The 24,648-nt window shown below is 38.6% G+C and overlaps 2 protein-coding genes across 3 annotated transcripts in view; both read left to right on the forward strand.

The window, feature by feature from the left end:
• The first annotated feature begins 3,402 nt into the window (after positions 1 to 3,402).
• On the forward strand, positions 3,403 to 14,769 carry LOC106916781 (tyrosine-protein phosphatase non-receptor type 5-like). The gene is made up of 12 exons (XM_014985302.2): positions 3,403 to 5,076; positions 6,047 to 6,169; positions 6,270 to 6,365; positions 7,167 to 7,423; positions 7,584 to 7,776; positions 8,233 to 8,317; positions 8,505 to 8,584; positions 8,693 to 8,830; positions 10,165 to 10,275; positions 11,303 to 11,463; positions 11,661 to 11,774; positions 12,329 to 14,769. Exons 1-12 carry the CDS (start codon positions 4,816 to 4,818, stop codon positions 12,420 to 12,422), a joined length of 1,713 nt encoding a protein of 570 aa, XP_014840788.2. The 5' UTR covers positions 3,403 to 4,815; the 3' UTR covers positions 12,423 to 14,769.
• Positions 14,770 to 17,987: 3,218 nt separating this feature from the next.
• dusp8a (dual specificity phosphatase 8a) overlaps positions 17,988 to 24,648 on the forward strand; it is a 49,989-nt gene continuing 43,328 nt past the window's right edge. Inside the window, exon 1 of one of the 2 annotated variants that reach the window (XM_014985298.2) lies at positions 17,988 to 18,836. The gene's annotated coding sequence lies outside the window, so the exon portion shown is untranslated. Of the gene's footprint in view, positions 18,837 to 18,888; positions 19,087 to 24,648 lie in introns of those variants that run through there. The other variant, XM_014985296.2, reaches the window with a different exon arrangement.

The raw sequence follows: 24,648 nt of genomic DNA on the forward strand, positions 1-24,648 counted from the left end.
TGGTTTTTACTATCCTGACTGGGGAAAAAAAGGTAGGGATGTGTCACAGCTTTCCTGCTCCGTTCATTCCCACACTGATGAAACAAACCATTCGCCAACAGGTTGGCTCCTCATTGTTGCCGCGACATAAATATTTTATCTTCTGAAACATGGGCAAAATGCAGATTTTCTGTAAAATTTCCATGTGACTATGTGGGAGTTGCCAAATAGAGACATGCAACAGTCCACCTCCCCGGATGATTCATTACTAATCCATCCAGCTCTGCACTGTGTGGTCGCTCTAACTCACCGTAGCATGTACGTGATATGAATGGTGTTTTGTCTTAGTATGAATGACTGCCAGAGGATGCCATTCCTGCACTGGAGCTTTGATGCAGCGCAGTCATGTAACACAACGGGAATCCAGATTTATCTCCAGCAGCCCGGAAAATCACTCTGCCATGCAGCACATCCTAATTATTCACACAGTTTAGCTAGCTATTAGTTGTGGCCTTAAGTAAATATTTTTTTGAGGTTTGTCTTTGCGACGCCTGTTTGAGTCACTGCCAGAAATTGTAGACTGGATTGATTGATTATTTTTAGGATGAACAGGGGAAAGCTGCAGACTTGCAGGATGTTTCATTTTAAGGTCATTGTGATTTTTCCCTGTCTATTAATATCAAGTTTGTATCGGTGTGTGTTTGTGCGTATTGATGAGACAGGCCTCATGACTTTATCTCATGTTACCATCCCATCATCACTTTCTGCAAGCGCTTCCTCCAACCTCGTCTCTCTGTGCTACATAAGCACTGCAATACTCACTCTTTATTCACCCGGAAACTGTAAATACTCCCACCATCCATCCGAAAGGGTTATTTTCTTAATGGCAGACAAATCAAATAAAACACTGGAAAACAGGACGGATCAGCTTATTTGGATACATCTCCAGACATAATTCCAGAGAATCAGAAATATCCATTAAAACATGAGCCAGCTGTCACCGAATTAATTCCCCTTGTTCCTGATTTTCAGAAAGAGCTTTTACCCATCTGGCAGCTCTCGGTAGGTCCTGGTACTTCTCAAACAGATGCCACAGCGTTGTTGTATTTCTCTGTTTCGACTCAGATGGACTCTAGGTTCCTTAAAGGAAACACATTTTAGAAGGTAATGTTTGTAAGGACTCTTCATAAGAAGACCTTCAAACAGAATTTAAGCTGAATCAGCAGCCAGTTTGTCTTATTTTCCTTAATTTCATTTGGTCTGTGATCAGTGCTGAGTATGCTTTCCCCATGTACTTTTTTATGTTTATATCACCTTGACTAATGTTTTATATGGAAGGGGAATTAATATACTTTAGTTATGCTTAAATGAAGGTAAAAATTTAACTTAAAGTGAAAATAAGGTAACATTAATAAGTAAAAAATGAAGGGAATGTAAATGTCATATATAAATAAAACTTTAATGAACTTATCTGGTGATTTATGTTTTTGTTGGCATAAAAACATTTGAGAAAGTTTTGGAAAAATAACTGTGAATTCATAGCATAATTATTTCAGTCTGTTAAAACTATATATATATATATATATATATATATATATATATATATATATATATATATATATATATATATATATATATATATATATATATATATATATATATATATATATACACATATATATATGAAAAATGAAAAACTGGCTTATTTTTTAATATTCACACAAAGGCACCCAATTCTGACCGCTGTATGCTCTATGAGGGACTGTTTATTCAATTTACTTTAAATAAGTTCACCCACATATTTCTTCATTGCAAAACAGAAAAAAAACATGCATCAATTTAAAAAAAAGGCTGAACAACGGTAGAGTTTTTTTTCTCAATATATATTGGATTTAAGTTTAAGTACACAAAACAAAAATTAAATAAATGTATTTTTTGCTTGTTTTTGTAATTTCTGACTAAAATGTAATTATCAAAACATGTGCAGACAATAAATCCTCCTAACAACTCATCCAGCAACTAAATAATTTTTTTATACAAACATAGATAGTATTGCTGCTCTTGTACTGCTGATGTATGTTTGTTTTTCTTTTTTTCATGCACATGCATACCTGCTCAGGTGTGTGTGTGTGTGTGTGCGTGCGTGTGTGTGCGTGCGTGCGTGTGTGTGTGTAGGTGTGTGTGTGTGTGTGTGTGTGTGTGTGTGTGTGTGGTGTATTTGCCCACTCGCGTGCGTGTATGTGCGCATAACACAGAGTATTGGTTGCCACAGTTACCGAAACGCCAACCTCACTGCGTCATTGCTTGAAACAACCTTCATACAAAAAAATATCCTCCCGTTCATCCCTCCTTCCTCTCATCTACCTGTTCACCTGTCGCTTAAAAACGGAAGGATGCTGAACTTTCTCTTATCCAACAAGATCCTGGGATGTGTGTGCCCGGCTCCGTGTGTGTTTGTGAGCATGCTTCATATACATTGCCTGTATGCACATTGCCATGGCTACGAGCAGTGCTAGCTGGCGTCATCACTTCAAAACCACCTTCACAGGGAGCAAAAGAGAGAAAGAAAAGGACTCAAAGCAGCTCCCTTCTGCTCGTCACCTGCACTCTCTCTTCCTCAAACCAGCACACAGAAAAGCATCTTCAGCTTCTGGTGCGGTCTCATATTCCGCTGAGCTCACCCACTTCGGCCATTGGGGTCCAGTGGCACAGAAGGAGAGGAGGGAGGAGATGGTGGAAAGGAGAGAGGATGGTAGCGCGGGGAAGGCTTCACTTCATGCATACTGATGTGACTGGAGCTATCTGAATGTGTTTCTGAGGGTGTCGGCAAAGTCTGGCTTGAATAATTCCCCTGCCTCTCAGGGGAAGAAAAGACGAGGAGCGGGAGGAGAAGGAACGAAATATTGACAGTTTATTGTGTCACCTTACATCATCATCCTCAGCTGGGAGGTGACAAATGGGGCTACCTTGATTCACATCTGAAGGAAGATGGTATATGAAGCAAGCGTGAGTGTGACCAGCTTATTTGGGCACAGTGATTTTACTTTAGTTTGAATCCAGCTGTGACTGTCATTCTTGTGTTCTTTTTTAGTTTATTTAATCTGAAATCCAGTGATGCAACACACGGCTGTTGTCTTGTGTCCTTCAGAACCAACTCTGCCTCACAATGGCTGACAACATCCAGTTGCCACAGGATACAGGATTCAAACCCATCATGTGATCCGCCTCCTTCACCAGTTCCCTGCCATCTCTTGTAGGTAAGTTCGTTAGCACCCCTTGTGGTGACTGGAGGAGAGGCAGCATAGAAACAGCTAGAGCTGCATGCACTAAACAGCAAGGAATGTTATATTTCTTTCAGACTGAGAGATGCTCAAAATGTTAAGAAGTGGTAATTAGGTGGGGGTATGGTGTATATCTCAGTATGGTGTTTCTGACAACACCATACTGAGATATATATCTGATTTAGACATTTTCAATCTGTTTTCTTGTGTCATGAAAACAATATTCTCAACGTCGCACAAAGAAAACAAATCGTGTTCCGAGATGAAAAATATGGTTCAGTTATTCAGATCATTTTTTACTCAGAAGTTGAAAACTTAAAGTTTCAAATTGTAAAAACAAACATAACAGTCCCACTAAATTTCAAGTGAAAGGATATTCACAGACCCCAATCTAACAATCCAATATGGCTGCCATGCATATAAAACGCAGTGATAACTGAAAAGTGGATATTTAGTGTTGTGGGGAAAAAAACACAGCAAAGTATTTTTAAATTTCAGAAATAAACCCATAAATTAGTACTTTGATTCCAGCATTTGTTAAATATAGAAGTTAAATTAAAAAAATTATTGACTTTAGTTCTCTTGACAAGGGTACAGGCTATACTGAGTTAACTCACCTCCCTGTAAGTCATCTCCATTGCTGCTTTGAGCTTTTATTATGAGGGAACATTCATTGTTAGCTGTTTGTCATTGATAAAAAAAAATGGTTCCAAACTCACACATGACAAATTTAGCCATCAGCAACACATTCAGAATAAAAAAAAAAAAAACACAGCACATCACTGCTCTCAAAGGCCTCTGCTTTCACACATTCACACAAATCACGTGGTGGTAATCCGCCAAATGTACAAAACATCTTCATTAATGGCTGAAGGATAAAAGTGGAGGGCAGAAAGAGCCTCTGAATACACTGCTGACTGTTACAAAGGTGTGTGTGACTGTGTGTGCGCCATCAGTACATGATAATGCTCGGGTCGGATGAGAGGGATGAGTGCCACTCTGTTGCCAAGGTGACGGACAGGGCTGTAAACACGCTAACCCTGACTCATCTCTCTACAATACACACACACACACACGCACACGCGCATTTTCACACAATAGAGTCCCATCTAAAGGAGACAAGAGGATCCGGAGATGAGACCCACTCTATGTCGCTTCGCTGCACATGTGAATAGGCCTGTGGAATAAGGGCAATATTTTCTGCTATACACGTGCGCATTTAAAAACAGATGTTCACAACTTCATGAATACAGAAAGCACGTATACGAACAGTAAAAACAATAGAGTTGGAAATGTATACACCTTGTTGGAAAAAAGAAACAACATTTTCTACACCAAGGATGAATTTCTAAACATCTCAGACAATGTTCCAAAATGTTCAAACAGAAAGCTGAAGATTATTTCTTTTTTTTTTTTTACTGTCTCTACTGGACAATTATCTAGATGAAGTCCTGAAATTCCTTTCTCATTTTTTTTTCTTTTCTGTTCTGTTTAAATATAACTTTTATCGCTAAAAGAACAATCATATCAAGAACTCTCATTCCACAGGGGGATCATGACCCGCCGGCTGAGCAGCTCCACTCGTTCCCACACTGAAGACTCCATCTTCCTGAGGCCCGATGAGGACCCCGTCTGGTTGGATGAACCCACAAAGGTGGAAAAGATAGGCGATGGAGCCGCTAAAAAGGACGGTGTGTCTGACTGCAAAGATGGAGGCCAAAGCCAGGAGGGAGAGGAAGTGTTTATCCACAAAGTGTATGCGTTGGTGGTGGAGCTTCAGTGCTGGGCTGCACTGTTCATCAGCTCTCAAGTCACAGTATGTATATCAATTAATATGCATTTTTCTTAATCAAATTACAACTTTGGTCTGTTGTGTAACGGTGGTACTTAATGAAAGCCTGATTAATTTTGCACATGTATTTTACTTGCTATACTTCTGTGGTGTTGCTTCCTATCTTTCTATATCTTGTTTATGTACCACATGTCTCATTAATGTGAAGAAAAGGGGAGAAGTACTACAATACAGTCTTTGATACAACTGAAATGCAGTGAAATGACAATTTCTATCAGCAGCTGGAAACATCCATCATCAACTGGAATGTAATTTAAGGTTTTGTATTTACTGATACTGCAACACCATCATCCAAGAGTTTGGTGTAGTTTATAGTTCTCACCCTCGCCTGCCATCCAGCTCCCAAATCACTCGTCCCTCCTGGTCAAGTGGTGGGCTCACGTGGTTAAGCTTTGCTGTGGGTTTTTTGGCTCCATCCCCAGGTGTTTGCTCAGGTCCAGTAGGGTCCCTATGTCATTCAAAGTTTTTGGTTTCCTATGGTGTGTCAATAATAAAGGCCTTCAGGTTGCTCATTGTCTGACTGCTTCAGTAAGCCCAGTGGCATAGGTTGCCCTACCAGGACAAGCCCTGAGCAATTTGCCCATGAGGAAGTCAAACCAACCATAATTTTAAGGTGGATTCTGTAGAAGGGAGCCAGAAACTGTTCACTCTGAGTTAGGTCAACATTTGGTTCAAGCAAAGGAGTTCAGAAATCCTGGTATTTTGTCTTTGAATGGTCACAAAGTGAAGCAGGAAATGGATACAGATTGGGGTTTCGTCTGCAGTGATGTGGTCATTGCTTTGGTTGTCAAGGTGAAGAAAAAGGTGAGCAACGTAGCAAAACTTGCTAATTAATGCTTCATTTAAAGTAAACCTCTTCTAGCCTCGGAATGCTTTGGGATCACCAATGATCGAGATGGAGAATGTCATCTGAATACCCTTTCTCTCTTCCCAGGGATATTGGGTGTTCTTTGTGCTGGAAGGAAATGGACCAGTCTCTTCCTTCTACAAAGCCCTTCAGGTCATGGACTTCTACTTGGGCTTCTTTTTACCATGTCAAGCAATTTTTGGAATGGATGTAAGTATTGATCCATTATCCCACTGTTAATTTTGAATGTGAAACCTTCATGTCTAACCTATTAACTAACTGTTTCTGTGCATGCCTCTTCATTGTTTAGTCTACAGTGTTGATGAAAGAGGTACAAAACACGACACAACACAACTGGATTGTCAGCGGCACTGCGGTCGTTGGAGTGGCAATCTTTGTTATCATGGTAAAATACTTGATATTTAATATTTTGTGGACTTTTGTGCTTTTTGTGGGGAAAGATTTCCTAAATATTGAAATATTGTGTCTACATGAATATGTAATATTAAGCTTTGAAAGAAAACAAATTGATTAAGGATCAAACTAAGAATTAAATATACATCCAGTAAATGATAAAATTAGGTCTTTATAACAGATTCAATACACAGCAAAAGTCTGTCTGAAATTGGTTGTCTCTATGTCATAAATTTTCTAACAAATCTTTAAGAATAACTTTTGATGCTAAAATCTCTCAGTGCCTTGTAATAAATATTAAGACTTACATTATTTCACATCTCTCTCACAAAAGCATGGTTTGCAGAGACAAGGACACAAAATATTTCAAGATTTGTTTAAAGCTGGTAGCAATAAGGCTCAAAAACTTCAGTTATAATTTAAGTTAAAAGTCATCTGTAAACTATCGACTAAGGTGTAGAGTGTACAAATGCACACCACAAATCAGATTTATATATATTTATTTAAAACCATGTATCTTTTTCTTTCCACTTCTTAAATACACTTACATATGTTGGTCCATAACTTAAAACACCAATAAAATACATTGAAAACCTGCAATGTGACATAATCAGTAAAAGTTCATGGTATTGCATCGTATGTACACAAACGATGCATTACCAAAAAATAAAGTTTGCATCTTTGGAAGCTAAATATAAAGATATTAATGACTTAAACCCCAAGATCTTAGCCCCTCTTGTGCATTTTGGATCGATGAATCAGCAAGTTGATTTTTTTTTTCTGTTTGTCTCAGGTGATCCACATGGTGTCTAAGTGGTGTTATGGAACCGGCTTGTGGTCGTCAGGAACCATTTCCAGAGAGATAGGTGATCGGCGGCAGTCTGTGAGCCGCCAACCCTCCTTCACCCTGTCAGAGTGGACTGATGCCCAGGAGGATCTGATGGAGCTTGACCCGGTGCCTCAGACCCCCGTCTTTGACATGGGCACAGACACCAGGATGGAAGGAGATGCGTCCACCCTCACCGTCACCCCAGTGGGGCTTCAGGAGAGGTCAGAGTGCGGCCTTCCTCACACAGAGCTGTTTCATGAGAAAAGCATTTCTAGGTGGTGAAAGAGAGAGAGACAGAACGATGTTTATTTGTAATTTTATGCAGCAAATGAGTGCACATACTCCTCATCTGTGCCAACTAACCCTGGCTGAATCCCACAGGAGAGGCTCCAATGTTTCTCTGACGTTGGACATGTGCACGCCAGGCTGCACGGAGCCCTACGGCTACGGGGCTCAGCTCTCTCCCCGAGACCAGTCAGCCCAGGAGTACCTCCGACAGGGAACGCACGTCCTGACCCCTGCCATGCTGCACACAAGGGCCATGGATGACCAGAGCCTGCAGGCGGAGTTTTATGTGAGTGCAGCAACAGCAGCTCAGCCACCTACACTCTTAGATTAGCAGAGACTCACCGGAAAAGACATACGCTGACACTGACATGCATTCATAGACGCAGGCGCTAATGTACACGCCCACACATGCACAACCACCCAACCAAGCTCACCGCACACCCGTAAGCTTTTCTAGCGCCTGTCAGTGGGCGAAGGACGGAGGGCTACAAATGTTTTTTTTTTTTTGCATATAAAAAACCCCACAGAGGATTTCACTGTCTGTGAGGCATGACGATTTGCACTCGATATCACACAAGCGCTTGCAAAACCCCGTAGGTCGAGTACAATTAGACGGCAGTAGTTTGCTGCAAAGGGCAGCCGATGACTTCATGTCTTTGGATATTATTTTCTTAGTGTTTGGCAGAAGGGGATGCCTGAATAGATTTTTTTCTAGCACCAACTGTTCTTTCATTGCTGGCAGGAAACTCCCATGAACTTTGTGGACCCTAAGGAGTATAATTACCCAGGGCTTGTGAGAAAAAATCGGTACAAGACCATTTTACCCAGTAAGTATGCCGGCAAATCAAGATAATCGCTGATGAAAGTATATGAGCTTTTGTATATCTCCCCTTAAGTAACGGTAAATTAGCTACATTGCTCAGTGAAAGTTCCATATATTACCACCGCATAAGACCCACAATTCAGTGAAAGCATTCAATGCTCTTATGATTTTGTCACCCTGTCCACCTACAGATACACACAGCAGAGTCATCTTGAAGTCACAGGACGAAGATGATTTTCTTTCAACCTACATTAACGCGAATTATCTCAAAGTAAGTGAAAATGTTTGCATTACCAGGCAGCTATGTGGTTGTGAAACTGCTGTTTTATTTCTTCCTGATAACTGTCCCATCTCGCCATGTTTCCCCGTGCCTGTGCAGGGTTATGGGGATGAGGAACAAGCTTACATTGCCACGCAGGGCCCCACTGTGAACACAGTGGGAGACTTCTGGAGGATGGTGTGGCAGGAGAGAAGCCCGATTATAGTGATGATCACCAATCTGGAGGAGAAGAACGAGGTGGAGACAGGAATGATGATTATGTTGCTGCACCCTCCTCGATTATAGACGTCCATAGTAAAGATGAGTAAAAAGCCTTATAATAAAATCTTTTTTTTAAATTCTTAGTGGCATAATTGCTTTTGAAAAATGCAAGAAAGAAATAATCCAATGATTATCATGAATACATTAACGCAGTGGAGGAAAATTCACATTCAGAAGTTACTTTATTTGCCAAAACAACCAGTTTAACAATTATTCTCATCTCCACCAATTACCAGAGAAAATGTTACTGAAGCCTTTTTGTAATTTCTGCTTCACTTTTATCACTTCAGATCCATCCATCCATTACCTTAATCCTATCTCAGATCAGGTCATGAGGGCAATAGGTCCGGGAGGGAAATCCAAACATCCTCCTCCTCAGAAAAATCCTCAAACTCATGCTGGGGGAATCCCAACATCTTCCCTGGCAATATGGGATAATCCCTCCAGCGAGTTCTGGGTCTTTCCCAGGATTTCCACCCAGTTGGGACGTGGCTGGAAAAAAATCCAGATGGAAGCACCAGAGACCATCCTAATCAGACGCCCGCACCACTTCAAATGACTCTTTTCAATGCAGAAAAGCAGTGGCTCAACTTGGAGCTCCTCACCCTCTCTCTAAGCTGGAGCCCAGCCACTTCTTTTTGGTTATCATCCATATCTCATGATGCTAGGTGAGGGTTAGAACATAGACAGCCCAGTAAATGGAAAGATTTATTTTAGCCTCAGCTCTTTCTTCACAGCAATTATATGTAACCAAAGACCAACGAGATACTCGGTAGGCATGTCTGGGGACATTTTCTGGCCCTCCCTAAGAGGCATAAACATGGAATCTGATAAACATTGCTGAGACAGGAACCATATGCTTTGATAAAATGAGACAAAGACATTTTTTTTAAACCACCAAACTCTGTGAGGCTCTGTTGTGAAGCAAACCATAGATGTGTGTCATATACCAGCTCATCCCCCTCTTTTATATGTTGGAGGATGTGTACGTTCTTTAGCAAAGAAAACCTTAGTAGAGCATCTGGCATCAGAGGTTTCTTGGGGTGTTTGAAGGTCGTTTATTAGACTAAAGCTCAAAGACTATATAGTAAAGTCGGCATGAAAATGGTTTCCTAGACACAAGGTCAACTTTTTTGGTTTTTCTTTTAGTGAAACTGTTTTCAACTGGGATAAAACACTTATAAATTATAAGGCTTTTTACATACCTATGTAGCAAAGGAGGGGTAGATGACTGTATCTGTCAGAGTGTATTAGTTTAATGGTACCTGTACAAATGTTGTGTGTGCGCGTCCTCTTGTTTTCTTGAGTAGAAATGTGCAGAGTACTGGCCTGAGGACACTGTGACCCATGAGGGCATAGAGATCACCGTTGTCTCAGTAACTCAAGAGGATGACTACAGCCTGAGGGTGTTTACTCTAAAGGTAACTCATACAAAAGAGAAATATTCATGCGTTTTTATTAAAGAGCAACAGCAAGTACTTAAGTTAAACCTGTTATTTTGTCAAATAGTGTGTTTATTGTTGGTGCTGCTTTTGACTGAGAAGCTGCACAGTCATTTAAATGAGTCAAAAATATCAGTTGCATTAAAATATTTGTCTCATGAAATGGTACAGTCTTTAATTAGGAAAGTTCATGACTAATTTATTTATTTTGTCATTTTTTTCATTACATTGAAGTAAATACAATATTTTTTTTTTTTTTAATTAAGTTGTAGTGTTTGGATGTTCAACACATTGAATGAACATCTGAAAAATTCTGGAGAGATTACAAAAGCTCACCCTGGCCTACTCACATTATCTGTTTATTTTGCCTATGAAAAGGAAATCAGATTGGCTTAAGCCTTGAAATAATGTTTAGATTCGCCATGTTGTTATAACAGCATTAGTTTTCTTTTTCCCACAACAGATCTGTTTGGCGGTGAACGATATTCTGGTTTGGCAATATGTTTTGTTGTTTTTACCGTGTTTCTGTGATTTATATTTGATTTGGGGTCACGGTGGCCTTGCTTCTTGACAAACAAAACATGATTCTGCTAATGCAGCCTGCAGCTGACTAATAAGCATCGAGGGATTATTACAAAAATGTGCCGTGAGTTAAAAGCGTTTTGTTTGTTTGTCTGTCTGTCGCTCTCCGGCTAATGTGCTGTGTACTTGTAGCGTCGCTGATCAGTGACAGAGTATTTCTAGGAAAATTGTGAAAACTGATTCGATAATGCACGGCGCTGTCCGCAAATGAAGCTTTGTTTATTTATTGCACATCATGCTCTGCATTATCTGTTGTCATGGTAACACAACAATCCGGATTTACATGGAGCACAACAGATGTGCAAAAACAAAACTGAACCAGCCCAACGGACAAAACAAGCAAGCTATGCAACGTGTGCTTGTTTAAGCAACAAGATTTTGTCTACATTTCGCGGGGCTCCGTGTGTTTGTTTGCATGTACCAGTGCGGGGAAGAGGAGCGCACCCTTCGGCATTACTGGTACACCTCCTGGCCGGATCAGAAGACCCCAGATAAGGCTCCACCCCTGCTGGAGCTGGTCCAGCAAGTGGACGGAGCCAGAGAGGAAGCCCTGCCATCCAGTGGCCCAATAATTGTCCATTGCAGGTACAATAATAAAACAATGACAATGTATATTTAATATTGAAATAAAAACTCTTATATTTTACAAAAAAATAAATAAAAAATAGAGTTAAGTATGTGCCACCTTTGTAGTAGGTTAAGCTTTACATCAACACTGAATGAATTTCAGTCAGCATGTTGCTAAATCTCAGACTATTTCCCTCTAACTCTGCATCCCACAGTGCTGGGATTGGTCGGACTGGCTGCTTCATTGCCACCTCCATCCTGTGCAAGCAGCTGAGGACTGAGGGTGTGGTTGACATCCTGCGAGCCACCTGCCAGCTCCGTCTGGACAGGTGAGATAAGCTTTTGTCTCCATTCTTCTACTCATGTCTGTTTATAGTTCTGCTTGCAAGGTCAAGCCTCACAGTTATTTACTTTATTTAGCTCCAACACACAAGACAAAACCTCATGGGGTTTTACAGATAATGCCCTTGAATAGAATGGGAATTGTTGTAAATTTAATCAACATCTTTCGGTTTTAAAAGAATGTTATCTCACCTGTGCTTTGGTTAAAAATTCCACCTTTTATCTATATCTGTCATCTATAATGCCAATAAAATACCTTGAATCCTGATTGCAACATGAAAAAAATGTTTAAAAAAATGTCTAGAGGAATGTATTATTTCGCGATGCACTACGCAAACAAGGATAAGGTGTTTTTCAAATGTAGAACATTGAAATCAGAGTGCATACCCCAACCATCGATAACTCACTAATAACTGTGAAAATATCAACACACAGTAGCATCGATATTATAACGTTACTATTCAAGATCTTTGGTAATATTTACCATCTACAGATGCAAAGACCAATTTCTTTTTTCATCGTCCTTCTGTGTGTTTGTCAGAGGTGGAATGATCCAGACCTGTGAGCAGTACCAGTTTGTGCATCATGTCCTCAGCCTGTATGAGAAGCAGCTGTCTCGCTCCGCTGAAGAATAATGTGAGCACGACAGCCGTGCACCCAGACCGAGACACACCACTGTACACCGTGCCACCTGTGGTGGTATGCACCACCTTACCTAGCATTGTCACACAATCTCACCCTTTAACAACCCAAACCATGTCGATCTCTTCACCCAAACCAGGCTCGTTCATATGGGACCGTGCTTAATGTTGCTGTACAGAACCAACAAAGGGGTGGAATAGAGGCATGACTGAAAAATCCTAATTGAAAACTGTTTTAACGTCCGTCCAGCAGGCCTGTTCGAATCCAAGCCCATGGTCCCTGTGTTGCTTCATTCGTGCTGCTGAGACTCTGCATCACACTGACTCTCAGAGGTCTGAGTTGTCAAGGCCTTGTTTCAGTCTTGGTCTGAAATAGCTCCATTATGTAATGATTGTACAGCTATCAAAAGGTTATAGTAGAAGTAAGGCATTCTCAGATCTCTCGCACTAGAGTTTGCTTTAAGAAAATTCACTCTAAGAAAGTTAGTGATTAAAATAAGGGCCCTTTACAGTATAAGTGCCAGCATAATTGAATCCTACAGAGATAATCGAATACCAGCCTAATATGTACCACTATATTGATGTAAAATGTTAACCAACATCTAGCTTTTTTCTCACTGACTCTCTTTTAATGTAAAAAAAAAAAACATTGCAGAAGGTCTGAGTCACCTCATTTTCAGGTTGCATGGTGCTAAGTATTCGTTAAAGGCATGTGCAATGTTATGGAACATAGGAATGTAAAAGTTAGGCTAATTAGGGTTTCTGTGCAAACTAAAGTATTTACGTTTTTTTTTTTTTTTTAGTCCAGGCTGCGTGTGGCAGTTCTCATGGCCCGTGGTGTTTACAGAAAACAACATCCTAAATGTTCCCTCAGAGGCGTCACAGAGCCACAGCAAAAGTGGCAAAAGCCAGAAACAGAATCCCAAAAACGCGAACGGCAGCACGGAAACGGGCGATCTCGCAGAGAAAAGCAACAACCTGGAGGGCGGTGACATTCGGTTTGTTTTCATATCACTCTCGTCAGAATTGTTCCATAAAGTTTGTCGTCCTTCTGCTCTGTGATGCCTCTGCTTACAACAGTAGCTTGAACGCATCTGTGAGGTAACAAAGCTCATGATTGTTGTATAGACAGGCCAGGCCTAATCTGTATGAAGCACAATAGACCAACTAAGGTTGTCTCTCTGATGTTCAGCTGTAAAGCTTATTTTTCTGTATTGTGTTTTTGATTGTGTTGAGTTTAATGGATTGCATGTGCCGTATGGGACTCAGTAGGGTCCACAATCAAAGCGACGTGATTGGTTGTCCCGCTTTTCGTTGTGTGAAAAAAAGGTAAAAGCCTATTATTATTATTATTATTATTATTATTATTATTATTATTATTATTATTATTATTATTATTATTATTGCTTGCTCTCAGCCAATGCTTTTGATACAGTTTGCTTTTGTGAAACCAACCAGAGATATTTTTAGAACATTTTGATACAATCCTTTCGAGTAGATGCCTTGTGTATATTTCTGTTTACAACATAATGGAATGTAGCTCATACTGTGGATCAAAACCATTGGTTTATATTGCAAGATTTAAGAGAACAAAATGTGACAACTACCTAAGTTACCTTACAGTAAAGTAAATAGATATATTATGTTCAGTCTTGAGTATTACTATTACTTTAGGCCTTTAGGCTTTGCTTTGCTTTCTGTGTATCTTTTTATTGTTTTTCTTGGAGAATTTTACCTCAGACTGAGTTTTTACACAGTCCCTGTTTCCATCTGTGAATCTAGACCACTCTCAGTTGACAACACAGTTGAGAAATAAATGCTATGTGCAAGGCAGCTAAAACAGTGCAGATAGTTTTCTATGTAACAAAAAATCCAACAACTTCTATGCCTGTGAACATTATCAGAGGACCTTAAAAAAATTACCTGTGTGGGTTCTGACCCACAACTAAACACAAACTCAACAAGGAGGATTAAACTGCCAAAATTGCTAGTAAAACAACACTGGACTGAGACTGACAACAAATGCCGCAATCTATTGCCAGGGCTCTGACATGGTCCTCTGATAATGTTCAGTGTCCTCGACCCAGCAGCTTTTCTTTTGAGTGTTTGTTACCAGTGCTTCTATTGTCCTCTTCTAATGTTTCAAATGAAGATGACAAAAACAGCCAGTCACACATAATAACCAGCAATCAGTATTCCTCTCCTCTGCTAAAGTATTGCTTTAAGTTGTGAGTTTTTGCATCCAAATAAAAGTAGATTTTCATGAATTGGTCTTGGTGTCTCTTTGATAGTGCACATACTCTGGGTTTACGTTAATTTTGCGCTGTGGTTTTGTCTTTTACGTCTGCCTGTAAGCATGTTGTTGAAGTCCGACTCACGTTGTGTTTTCACAACGTGGCCACTAGATGTCAGTATTTGCTCACCTTGCCTTTGGCTCACAGCCCTTTAAACTGTTTATAAAAGTCATAATGAAGCAGAGAAAAGGCGAAGAAAAAAAAATTACATTTAATTTAATCTTTCGGTACTTGTTATGAAACAGATGACCGGCATTTATTTTTGTTTCCCTGTCCAGACACAGTGCTGACAAAGTATTTTATTTCCTTTTTCATGTTTTTTAAGTTTATGAACTGATTAATTGAAGGAAAGCTTATATTAAATTAAATTCCTTTTTCCTTTTTTTTCTTTTTTTTTTTTTACAGAATATATATAAAAAAAAGAGAAAAATCCCAAGTGCTGTTATTCTGCCAGTACTGGGTTATTTTTAAAAGAGTTGGTACTGAGGTGGTACTTGTTATATAAAAGGCTAAAGAATCACTGACTTACATTAGTTAAATCTCATATTTTAACCCTTAGAGTTTTGATACATTGCATAAAATAAAGGCTTTTTTATTATTATTTTCCAGAAAGAGCATAAGTGATTGTGTATTTGGGTGGCTTGACCAGAGTGCCATTTAAACAAGAACCACCATTAAGGAAAACATAATAAACATAGATCCTAAGTTACGGTTTCAATGCTTGTGAAACTCTTTGAAAAAGTGTGTTTTAGTCTTGTTTTGATGAAAAGAACTGGGTTCACTGGTCGTTTTTGATATGAGTAAATGGGTTTCTACCCAATTACATGGCCACGGCAAGACTAAAACAAGTTATTTAAGTGTTATATATTGCTGTATACCAATGATGACTGGTAATATTGGTGATATTGAAGATGGCATCAGAAGTGTAGATCAATCTTTGTTGGCCTAGTTAAAATATTATTTCTGTGTCCCCATTGAGTTTGACCTGCATTTGTCTGCAGCAGATTCTTATTTAGAATCTGGGATTAATATTCGTTAAGTCATTCATTTAGACGGTCCAACCTCAACCAAATAATCTAACACCAAACAAAGATTCATTAAGCCAAGCAATACATTTTTCAAAACTATATTTATCTGTCAAACTATAAACATGAACATTTTCAATGCTTTTGGACCACCATCGACGGAGGCAAGTATCTCTTTAAAGGACTGCATCGATAGCCTTTGTAACACAGTTTGTGATTTCTGTTATACTCCTGCAAAAAGACTTTCTCAGTTTTCTTTCCAAAATGTTTGCAAAATATCCATTAAGTTATATTCATTTTTACCATACTGTTTTTTTAGCTCATGTTTTTGATAAGTGCCTTTTTTTGAGAATGGTGGATTAAGAGCTACAATATGTTGAATAAATAATTAGATCAATATGCATTTATATATACAATAATCTATATGTAACTGTAATTAATACATTAAACTGTAATTTCACAAATTTAGTTTGCTAGATTACATTTAACAATGTAACTTAATGCATTTGTTTTTTGTTTTAATTTACCACAAACACATATATTTTAATTGCAACATAGCAATATATTGGATTCTGACACTTTGTAATTGGAGAATGGTGGCAATATGCAAAAGCCACCACCAGGCAAAAAGATTACAAACATGACTGTGTGGGGTCTAGAAATGTTTGAGGCTTAATTTAAAGATATTTATATGTCAATGCTGCAAAGACTTAATTATTACATTGCAAACGTAAATTGCAATTATGCCTTTTCTTTTAAATTTGATGAAGTCTGCTTTAAGTAACAACAAAAAAGACGTAATTGTCCCTTTAATCCATGAGCCAGGAGCTGACGTCACGCTAACCCCAAACCACCGGCGCTGATTGGCTGGAGGTGACGTCAACTAATGCTTTTTCTGTTTTTTCCACTCCTCTCCCTCATGAACCATGACCTCATCGCTTTAGTTCATGAAAGTGCTAAAGTGCACCTCCTGTACCTGAACCCATGGGCGTAGGAAGCGGGGGGGACACGGGGGACATGTCCCCCCCAATATTGGAGAGAGCCACATTCGTCCCCCCCAATAATTTCACTGCAGTTGCGAAGAATTTTAAAATCTTCCACTCCCGTGCTTTTATTTTGAAGGCGCATAACAGCGCATTCAGCAGAGCGCTTCCTGCCCCTCCCCCCTCTGAACGGCTCAGAGTAAAGGCAGCAGCAGACTGTCAGAAACTCCGTTTGAAGGAGGTAAACTATCTGTCAGGAATGTTGCCATGAATATCGCTCGTTTATAACATCTTGTTGTCAGTTTACTTTCATATATAGAACTAAATCTTTTTGGTTAAGCCGTTTTAATTCTGGAATAGTCACATGTCCAAAATTTTACCACTAACTTTAACAGTTAGCTAGTCTAGTCACAATGATTTAGACTGAAACAGCAGCAAAATTAGCCTTTTTATTATTTAAACTGAGCAACACCTGATCATACTCGACCACTTAACATGTATTTATATATTATATTATATTATATTATATTATATTATATTATATTATATTATATATTTAGGAGAACAGCAGTGCTAGAATGATGTTGAAGAAAGGTGAAGAAGCTCTGGTGAGATCTTCATTTAGTTTATTGAAATATGTATTAACTGTTTTTAATTTTTAAATAAACTAAACTATTTTATTATGAGAGGAGCAGGTCAGGGAAGACATCGGAGAGCCAGTTGGCGTTTCAGGGTGTGAAGATATAAAAATTATATTAATTATAATAGAACCAGAAAGGAGAACAGGAGGAGACTGATGTCAGGTTAATTTCTTTCAACTTTCAATATTTTTTCATTATTTCCACACCATAAGGTTAATGGTTAGAAGACAATAAGAAAAGTGCTTGAGGAGAGGTTTAAAAATAAATTAGTGAAAATTTTTGCTACACAGTAAATAGAGTTGAGATGTATAATAATGTATACATCTGAAAATTAAGTTGTTTAAATTCTCATTCTGTATGATAAAAACATACGTTTTATATTTAGTTCACATTCTGACACTGTACATTACTGTAGTGTCTGTTGTAAATCCATGAATCCATGCAGAAACACATATCCGTAGATATTTTAGTTAAATGTTTGCGGCTGAAAATGACAGGAGAAAAAAAACATTTAGTCTTTTTGCCTCAGCGTTTTTCATGGATCTTTGGTAAGTTACTGAATGCAGTGCTGGAAAGTGAGACTGAGTTATCAGTGAAGAGCTAAGGTGTCTGTTAGACGTGAAAAGTATAATTTTTGTTTATTTTGTAGATCAAACTGTTGCACTGATGTAGAGAGATGTTCAAGAAGAACAAAACTTGTTTTTTTAGATTTTATTTTTGTTAGTCAAACTGCTGTATTGAGTTTAAAACTGTTGTGTCTTATTTTATGAGCTGTTTTCTACTTTGGTTTTAGAAATAAGTAGAACCTGTTCAATTGCCAGTCAATTTATATCAATGCATTTTGACCAATAAGATACATCAGAATCTGGTCGGCTCTGAGCTACCAGAGTATGTAGCTTGCTAGTTGTGAGGCAAATGCTAAAGTGAGTGTTCATCCTGGAATGACAGTCATTATACTGCATAACTTTAATCTGACTATTGGATTGTAAATAGCAACGTGTTAGAATACTTGTTACTGAAACAAGGGTCAGATTAGAGTAACGCGTTACTGATGTGTTGATGGCATAATTGTTTGACATTTCTGCTCAAGCTATTTACTGATCTGTCAGGTTTCCGATATGCGTCCCCCCCAATGACAGACTCGTTCCTACGCCCTTGCCTGAACCCCTTCCTCCTCCTCAACGTACACATACACATTAACCGCTTTAGCCTGTAGCTGGCCCGGCGGAGCGTCTTTAACCTGCCACCATCCGCACTCTGCTCCTAGTCTGAAGGAGACGTCTGATGCTCCGTCAGCCTGGGTTTTAGTTCCTGGCGCTGTCACCCTCCTCTGCCTGTCAGCTGTGTGAGGCTACTGTAACTCCCACGACAACACCGCCAGGTAAACACCCATGAAGACGCCGCGGTTGACCCCTCACCCATGGAGGCCAGCTCAATAACTCACAGAGAACGCGTGGAGGTCGAGGTGAGTGTTCGGGTGTGTGTGTGTGTCTTAAGATTAGTGGGTTGCTTTCATGACATTAGCAGCGGCTGCTTTGGCTCACCACTGCTGCTGCAGTGAGTCCGTGAAGCGCGCGCACCCTAACCCCCCTCCCCAGTCCGATCCGTCATGTGCGCGCACGTCTTATTATGGGAATTAAATCCGTCCAGGTTCAGGTTATCGATTCTTGTCCCGTGATGAACACGCTGTAGTTTACCCCTTTCATCAGCATAAGGTACGTACTTTTGTTTTGTTTTGTTTTTGTCGTTAATTTTGAATTATGCGAGCTGTTTCTCGTCATCAATGGAGCGGTGAATTGTCGCACGCGGACATTTCTCCGCGTCATAACAACAACGCAGGCTTCCCATTGACACACACCAACCTTTAAACCCATTGATGACCGCACACCTTGTCTCTAATAATGATTCAATCTAGCTGTGTAAAGAAAATAGCCTTTCACGCATTTTATACTCTCTCTAATATGGGTCGGTTTATTATAGAGCGCTGTGACCGCACACCCTCCATCACTGTTATTAACGCTGTCACACAGACAGAGTCTTTGTGCGCCCCAACCCTCTATTGTTGACTCTATCTAGAGCAATCTGTTCCTTTAGAGCTCCTTCCCACATTTGTGTTCATCAGATTACATGGTGTGTAGACTTAGTGTCAAGCTTTAGCCGAGAATCGTTTGTATCAGTATTCATGTCGTAATAGTTGTCATGTTGAAGTCTGGGGGTTGTCCTGGTTTGTTATATGACCCTGCTATTTCCTGCTACCTCACTGGGAGAGTATTGATCAGAGGACACCAGAGGGCTTTATATCTGAATTTGTTGTTTACATCATCATGGCGATGATCTCCTCCAGCAGGACCAGCCAGGAATTGATTTTTCTAAATTACACTGTGGCAGCAGCAAGCATTCACCACTGGTAGCTTATCAAAGCAGACTCCTCTTTTCTAAAGCCTTTTTCTAATACGCATTGTTTACATTTGCTGCAAAATACTCCAGAAGAAATATGTGTAGCATCAGGAATTCATTATCATTGTTGATAAAATTATATATTTTTAAATAAAATAACAAAAAATATTTGGAAGTTACTAGGAGTTTTTTCTCTCTCTCCCCCCCCCCCCCCACTTTTTCCAAACTATAAAATGTATTTAAATGTAAGCTGATTTTATCAACAGAAAAGTAGGAAATGTTATGAAATTTTTAACAGTTTTGTTTATATATATTTACACCCTTCAATATTACTCGATTTCAAATTTGGGGTTTTAAAGTTTTCTTCCACTCTCATGGCCAAGATAACAGTTTATAAGTTATTAATTAAATAATTAAAGTTAAGATGGACCTAATGTCCTTGGTTATGAACAGAATATTATAATGTGTTTTTATAACTTGAATGCATTAGTTTATTTATTTCTTTACTTGCTTACTTATATTAATTCTCTTGAGCTCTACATTTCCACTTAAAGTATTATTAATTACCAGATTCATCTGAAGATAAAATGATATGCAAAATATCATGAATAATCATTATAATTTAGTAACACTTTATTTTTTTAATCATTCTTTATTAATTTGTGTTACTTTCTGTTTTGGGTGTAAAGATAAAATTGTTTTCTGTACAGAAATTGATGATACCGTATGACAGATTAATGTTTTTTTTATATTTTTATTAACTTAAATTTGGCTTTATGAAAGTTTTTCACTCCTTTCTCTCCCTATTTTTTCATAACTCAAAACAGGCCTTGAGTTTCAAAGAGAGATTATAACAGATTAGTACATTTTGCGAGCATTAATTCAGTATTGCAAAAACACTGCTACACGTTTTAATGAAACTCTAGATTAAATCGATCTTTCTTGCAAGCATGTTGTGTTGCAATAAACTTACTCTCAAAAAATGTGAAATTATTGCAAAAACTGCAGTAATTTAGCAATGTCTTTACTCTTATCGATGCATGCACAGCAGCAAGCAGGTCAGTGTTGGTGGGCTGAATAGGTGCACCGTGCGTTGTTATAGTTACTCTTTTCAAAGTGTAAATGATAGGCCTACATTCTCTCAAAAGAGAAACAGCTTGTTAACACAGATTTGACTCCATGACAGAGCCTGGAGGCCATGAAATGCTCTCATGATGTCATTGTTTGCAGTCTAAACAAACAAGTCAGGTCTGTCATTGTGCGACTCTACGAGTGTGGGCTTTTATCAGCAGAACCAAGGCTTTGGACACAGATGACGTATGCTGGGAGTTAATGAATAACCTGGATAGTATTACATCACCTCTGGTTGGCCTCCAGTTGCTCCTTTTGTGTTTGCCTCGCTTCATCATTTCTGATATGACTTTATTGAGCCGGTCCAACATGCTCGAGTCATGGGTTTTGTTTAACCAACCCGCCTGTAAGTTCCTACGTCAACTAGGCAGATATTAGCTTACTTTCTCATCCAGTTTTCTATTTATGTGTTTCACACAGTGTATTTCTGTAATCAGTTTTTATTGCTGGTTGTAAAGAGAGCCGCTGTAAAGCCATCTGATGATTTTATTTGATCTTACAAGAAGAGAAACGTGGAGGAAGTTTTTCTATTTCCTTATTATCTCTTCAGGTAACTAAATGTCTTCGGTCATCCCTGAACCCACCACACTCTGCGACTACATATATGTAGATTGTTTCTGTTGATTATGCATAGATATTGGGTTAAATAACTCTAATATGCATTGGCAAGGCATATTCAAGACACCTAATATATTGGGATTTTGGTTGAAAAACAACTTTTTTCACAAATCCATCTCGAGTGACATAATCCTTTGTTTCCACATTTTACAATGAGTGAAGTTTGGAGAAAAAAACAATAATAAGTAATATATCACACAAAGAACAGCACTGTTGGTTGTGTGGGAGTATTTTGGCTACAGAGAGGATAATGTTAACCAAAAACAGGCACCTCGTTGGTCATGCCTTTCAACTGTTGCCATAACATGACAACATATGACAACATTTGTTTGAAAGTTTCAAACAAACCTAAAAGTTCCTTCACAGTCTTGGGAAAAGTCTGGAAAAACATAACATTTGCTTTTATGGTTTTCCAGGTTTGGTAGAAAAGGAAGTTGTGTATAAAAGACAAAAAAAAGTTTCCACACTTTATCCTGTCTGGAAGATTAAAAAAAAATCTACATTCATAAAAATCACAATAACACTTGACAAATATTTATAAGTTATGAAGAACAGATTTAAGGTACCAAAGATCACAAAATGATCTCGAAAGAATCTTTAGCGTAAAATATTCCTGTCCAGATTTCATATCTAACTTTAACGAGTCATCCTGAGCTTTCCCAGAAGCAAAAATAAAATAAATAAAAAACTGTGAAATAACTGCTTTTCACTCTAAACAATCAAAAGAAAACTTGAGCATCTCTAAACTAGGGAAATACTTAGTCCTTAGATGTTCAGAATGTTATTAAAATGAGAAAGAATCAAAATATTCTGGAGAAATATGGAAGTTTTAACTGGGAAATGTGCAGGAATACTCCTCATAACAATATTAAAATGTCTAAAAATTGATTTTCTATGGAGTCTACCTTAAAACAGAGTTTTGTATGAATGTAACAGGATGATGGTGTTAGTTTCTTGTTTATGTAGAAATGCCCTCAGATGGTTTTTGTGTATTACTGGCCTGCAGCCATGAGCAGATTTGGGTCAGGCTCATAACAATATTGTTCAGGGCTGTTTTTACCAAAAATCTGGAGGAATTAAAACCTCCAAATGTCTCTAATAATAACTTTATCTATCTGTAGAAAACGAGGAACTTTTTTTAAATCACAGAATATCAATCTAATCTTTTCCTGTTTTAGGTCTGCTAATATCACAATATAGAGTTCAGAACGCTATATCTGTTTTGGGTATTATATTTTTCAGATTTAAACTTTGAGCTAAAAAAATAGCGTTTCTGCAGCTCCGCTTTAAATAAAACCATCGACAGAGTCGAAGTAAACTCTTATTCCTGGAGGAAGGACATAAGATTTTGTTGATTCTGTGCTCAAATAGTTTTGTCTGAAAGTGTTGTCTGTTCATATTCAGAAAATTCTGAATTAATTGATGAATATCCATATTTCTAAGTATTGATCATTTAATATGTACAATGTTTTCCTTCATATCAATATTAGACCATAAGGCACTTTCCCTTTAGCCTCTGAGATACTGACAAACTTGTGATGTTTTTAAATTAGACAATATTGTGAATATTGTATTCTGAAATTTCATAGAAACATAAAAATGTAAAATGTGACAAGAAAGCAAAGTTCTTTATATAGCACCTTATGTTTATTGTTTGGTTCTTTGCTCACTTTAATCATTTTGAGTAGATATTAGGTTTAATTATAATACATGACATTCTTTCATTAATCTTTGTCTTACTTGAATTGTTGATCAACCTTTGTGTTGATTTTTAGTAAATCTTTAATCCTTAAGCAGATGAAAGTCCCTCATATTTATTTCTCTGTGTGTGAAGGAATTGTTCTTTTGGGAAGGTAAAGAACTGACCCTTCGGATTGATTTCAGTAGATATTGAGTGATTTTTCATGTAGTTTAAGATTCATACTCTACTGAGCTCGCTTGATGAGGTGTCACTGCAGTAGCTGACCACACCTCACACAAATGACAGCGCCAAAGGGACTAAAGGTCGCAGAGACTGCTAGAAGCAAAGCAGTGACGTATAAGACAGAGAGGATAATGTGAATTTGGCACAATTTCCACAGTGTTGTAATCATTTGATTTCCTAATACGACGTGGAACTAAAATATAGCTCTAAAAATCATCTTCATCTCTCTCTTTTTTTTAAACTTTTTTGGTTGTTTGTTTTCACCATTTCTGTAATCTTACCCAGCATCAGCAGCAGGATCATCCGACCAGCACCGCTCTCCCTGCGCTTCCATCATCCCAGTTTGGCTGTTTCTATGTGAACGGCAAAATCTGCAATGTCTGTCTAGCTGCTTTTCCTCCTCCCTTGTTTTCTCCTGTTCAGCCACAGCCTCAGAGCAAACTCCAGGCTACAGTGTTGTGAGAATAATATTAATATTTCTTTATTTTAGAGCCCACAAACATAAAAGAGAGAAACACAGTTGAGGGTTGTTAGGTTGAGTCAGCATGATGAGGATTGTGATCCCTCCCTTGTTGTCCCGTTTTCCCTCCCTGTCTGTGTTCTTCAAGCAATCTCTTCCTTTTGCTTCTGTTTGACTCTGCATGCGGGACAATTGTCTAGAAAGATGCAGTGCTTCCAGTCTCTAACTATCACACATATTAAAAAAAAAAAAAACCCTGCACACTCCTCCCCCTCCCTACCGCCGTTCACTGCACAGGAAGAAGAAGAAAGAGTGATAGAAAAGGAAGGAGGGATTCTGAGAAGAAAAAATGGACAAGAGTCTGGGTGGGAGGGAGAGCAGTCGCCATTAGACATATGCAGAGTCAGATGCTGTCCTCAGCAGCAGGGAGACTGAAAAACAGGGAAAAGAGATTCCCACCCTAGGGAGCTGTGCTGTTAGCTGCTCGGCTGAAGGTCTGCCTGCTACAGAAGGTATGAATATAACAGGTGATGGCTGTAAGGTGCAGGAGCTGTGTCTGATAGATGTTGGCGTTGCAGCAAGGCTTTTGAATGCACACTATTTGCTTTACATTAAAATTAAAACAAATTTGGTGCATTGCCTAAGATTCACATTGATTCAGCAGTTGTTGTTTTGAATTTTGTCTTTTTTTTTTACCTTCAGCTAATATAGACATTTCAGTGTATTATTATATATGTTAGTATCATG

This window comes from Poecilia mexicana, unplaced genomic scaffold (genome assembly GCF_051168715.1).
Source record: "Poecilia mexicana isolate PSO_F unplaced genomic scaffold, ASM5116871v1 scaffold_6, whole genome shotgun sequence".
Lineage (NCBI taxonomy): Eukaryota > Metazoa > Chordata > Actinopteri > Cyprinodontiformes > Poeciliidae > Poecilia > Poecilia mexicana.

Excerpts from the sequence above, each read along its gene's own strand:
- LOC106916781 (XM_014985302.2), top strand. The coding sequence starts at position 4,816 with ATGACCCGCCGGCTGAGCAGCTCCACTCGTTCCCACACTGAAGACTCC. Across the intron at positions 8,318-8,504 it reads GTACAAGACCATTTTACCCA|ATACACACAGCAGAGTCATC; the intron begins GTAAGTATGCCG and ends GTCCACCTACAG. Across the intron at positions 10,276-11,302 it reads TGAGGGTGTTTACTCTAAAG|TGCGGGGAAGAGGAGCGCAC; the intron begins GTAACTCATACA and ends TGCATGTACCAG.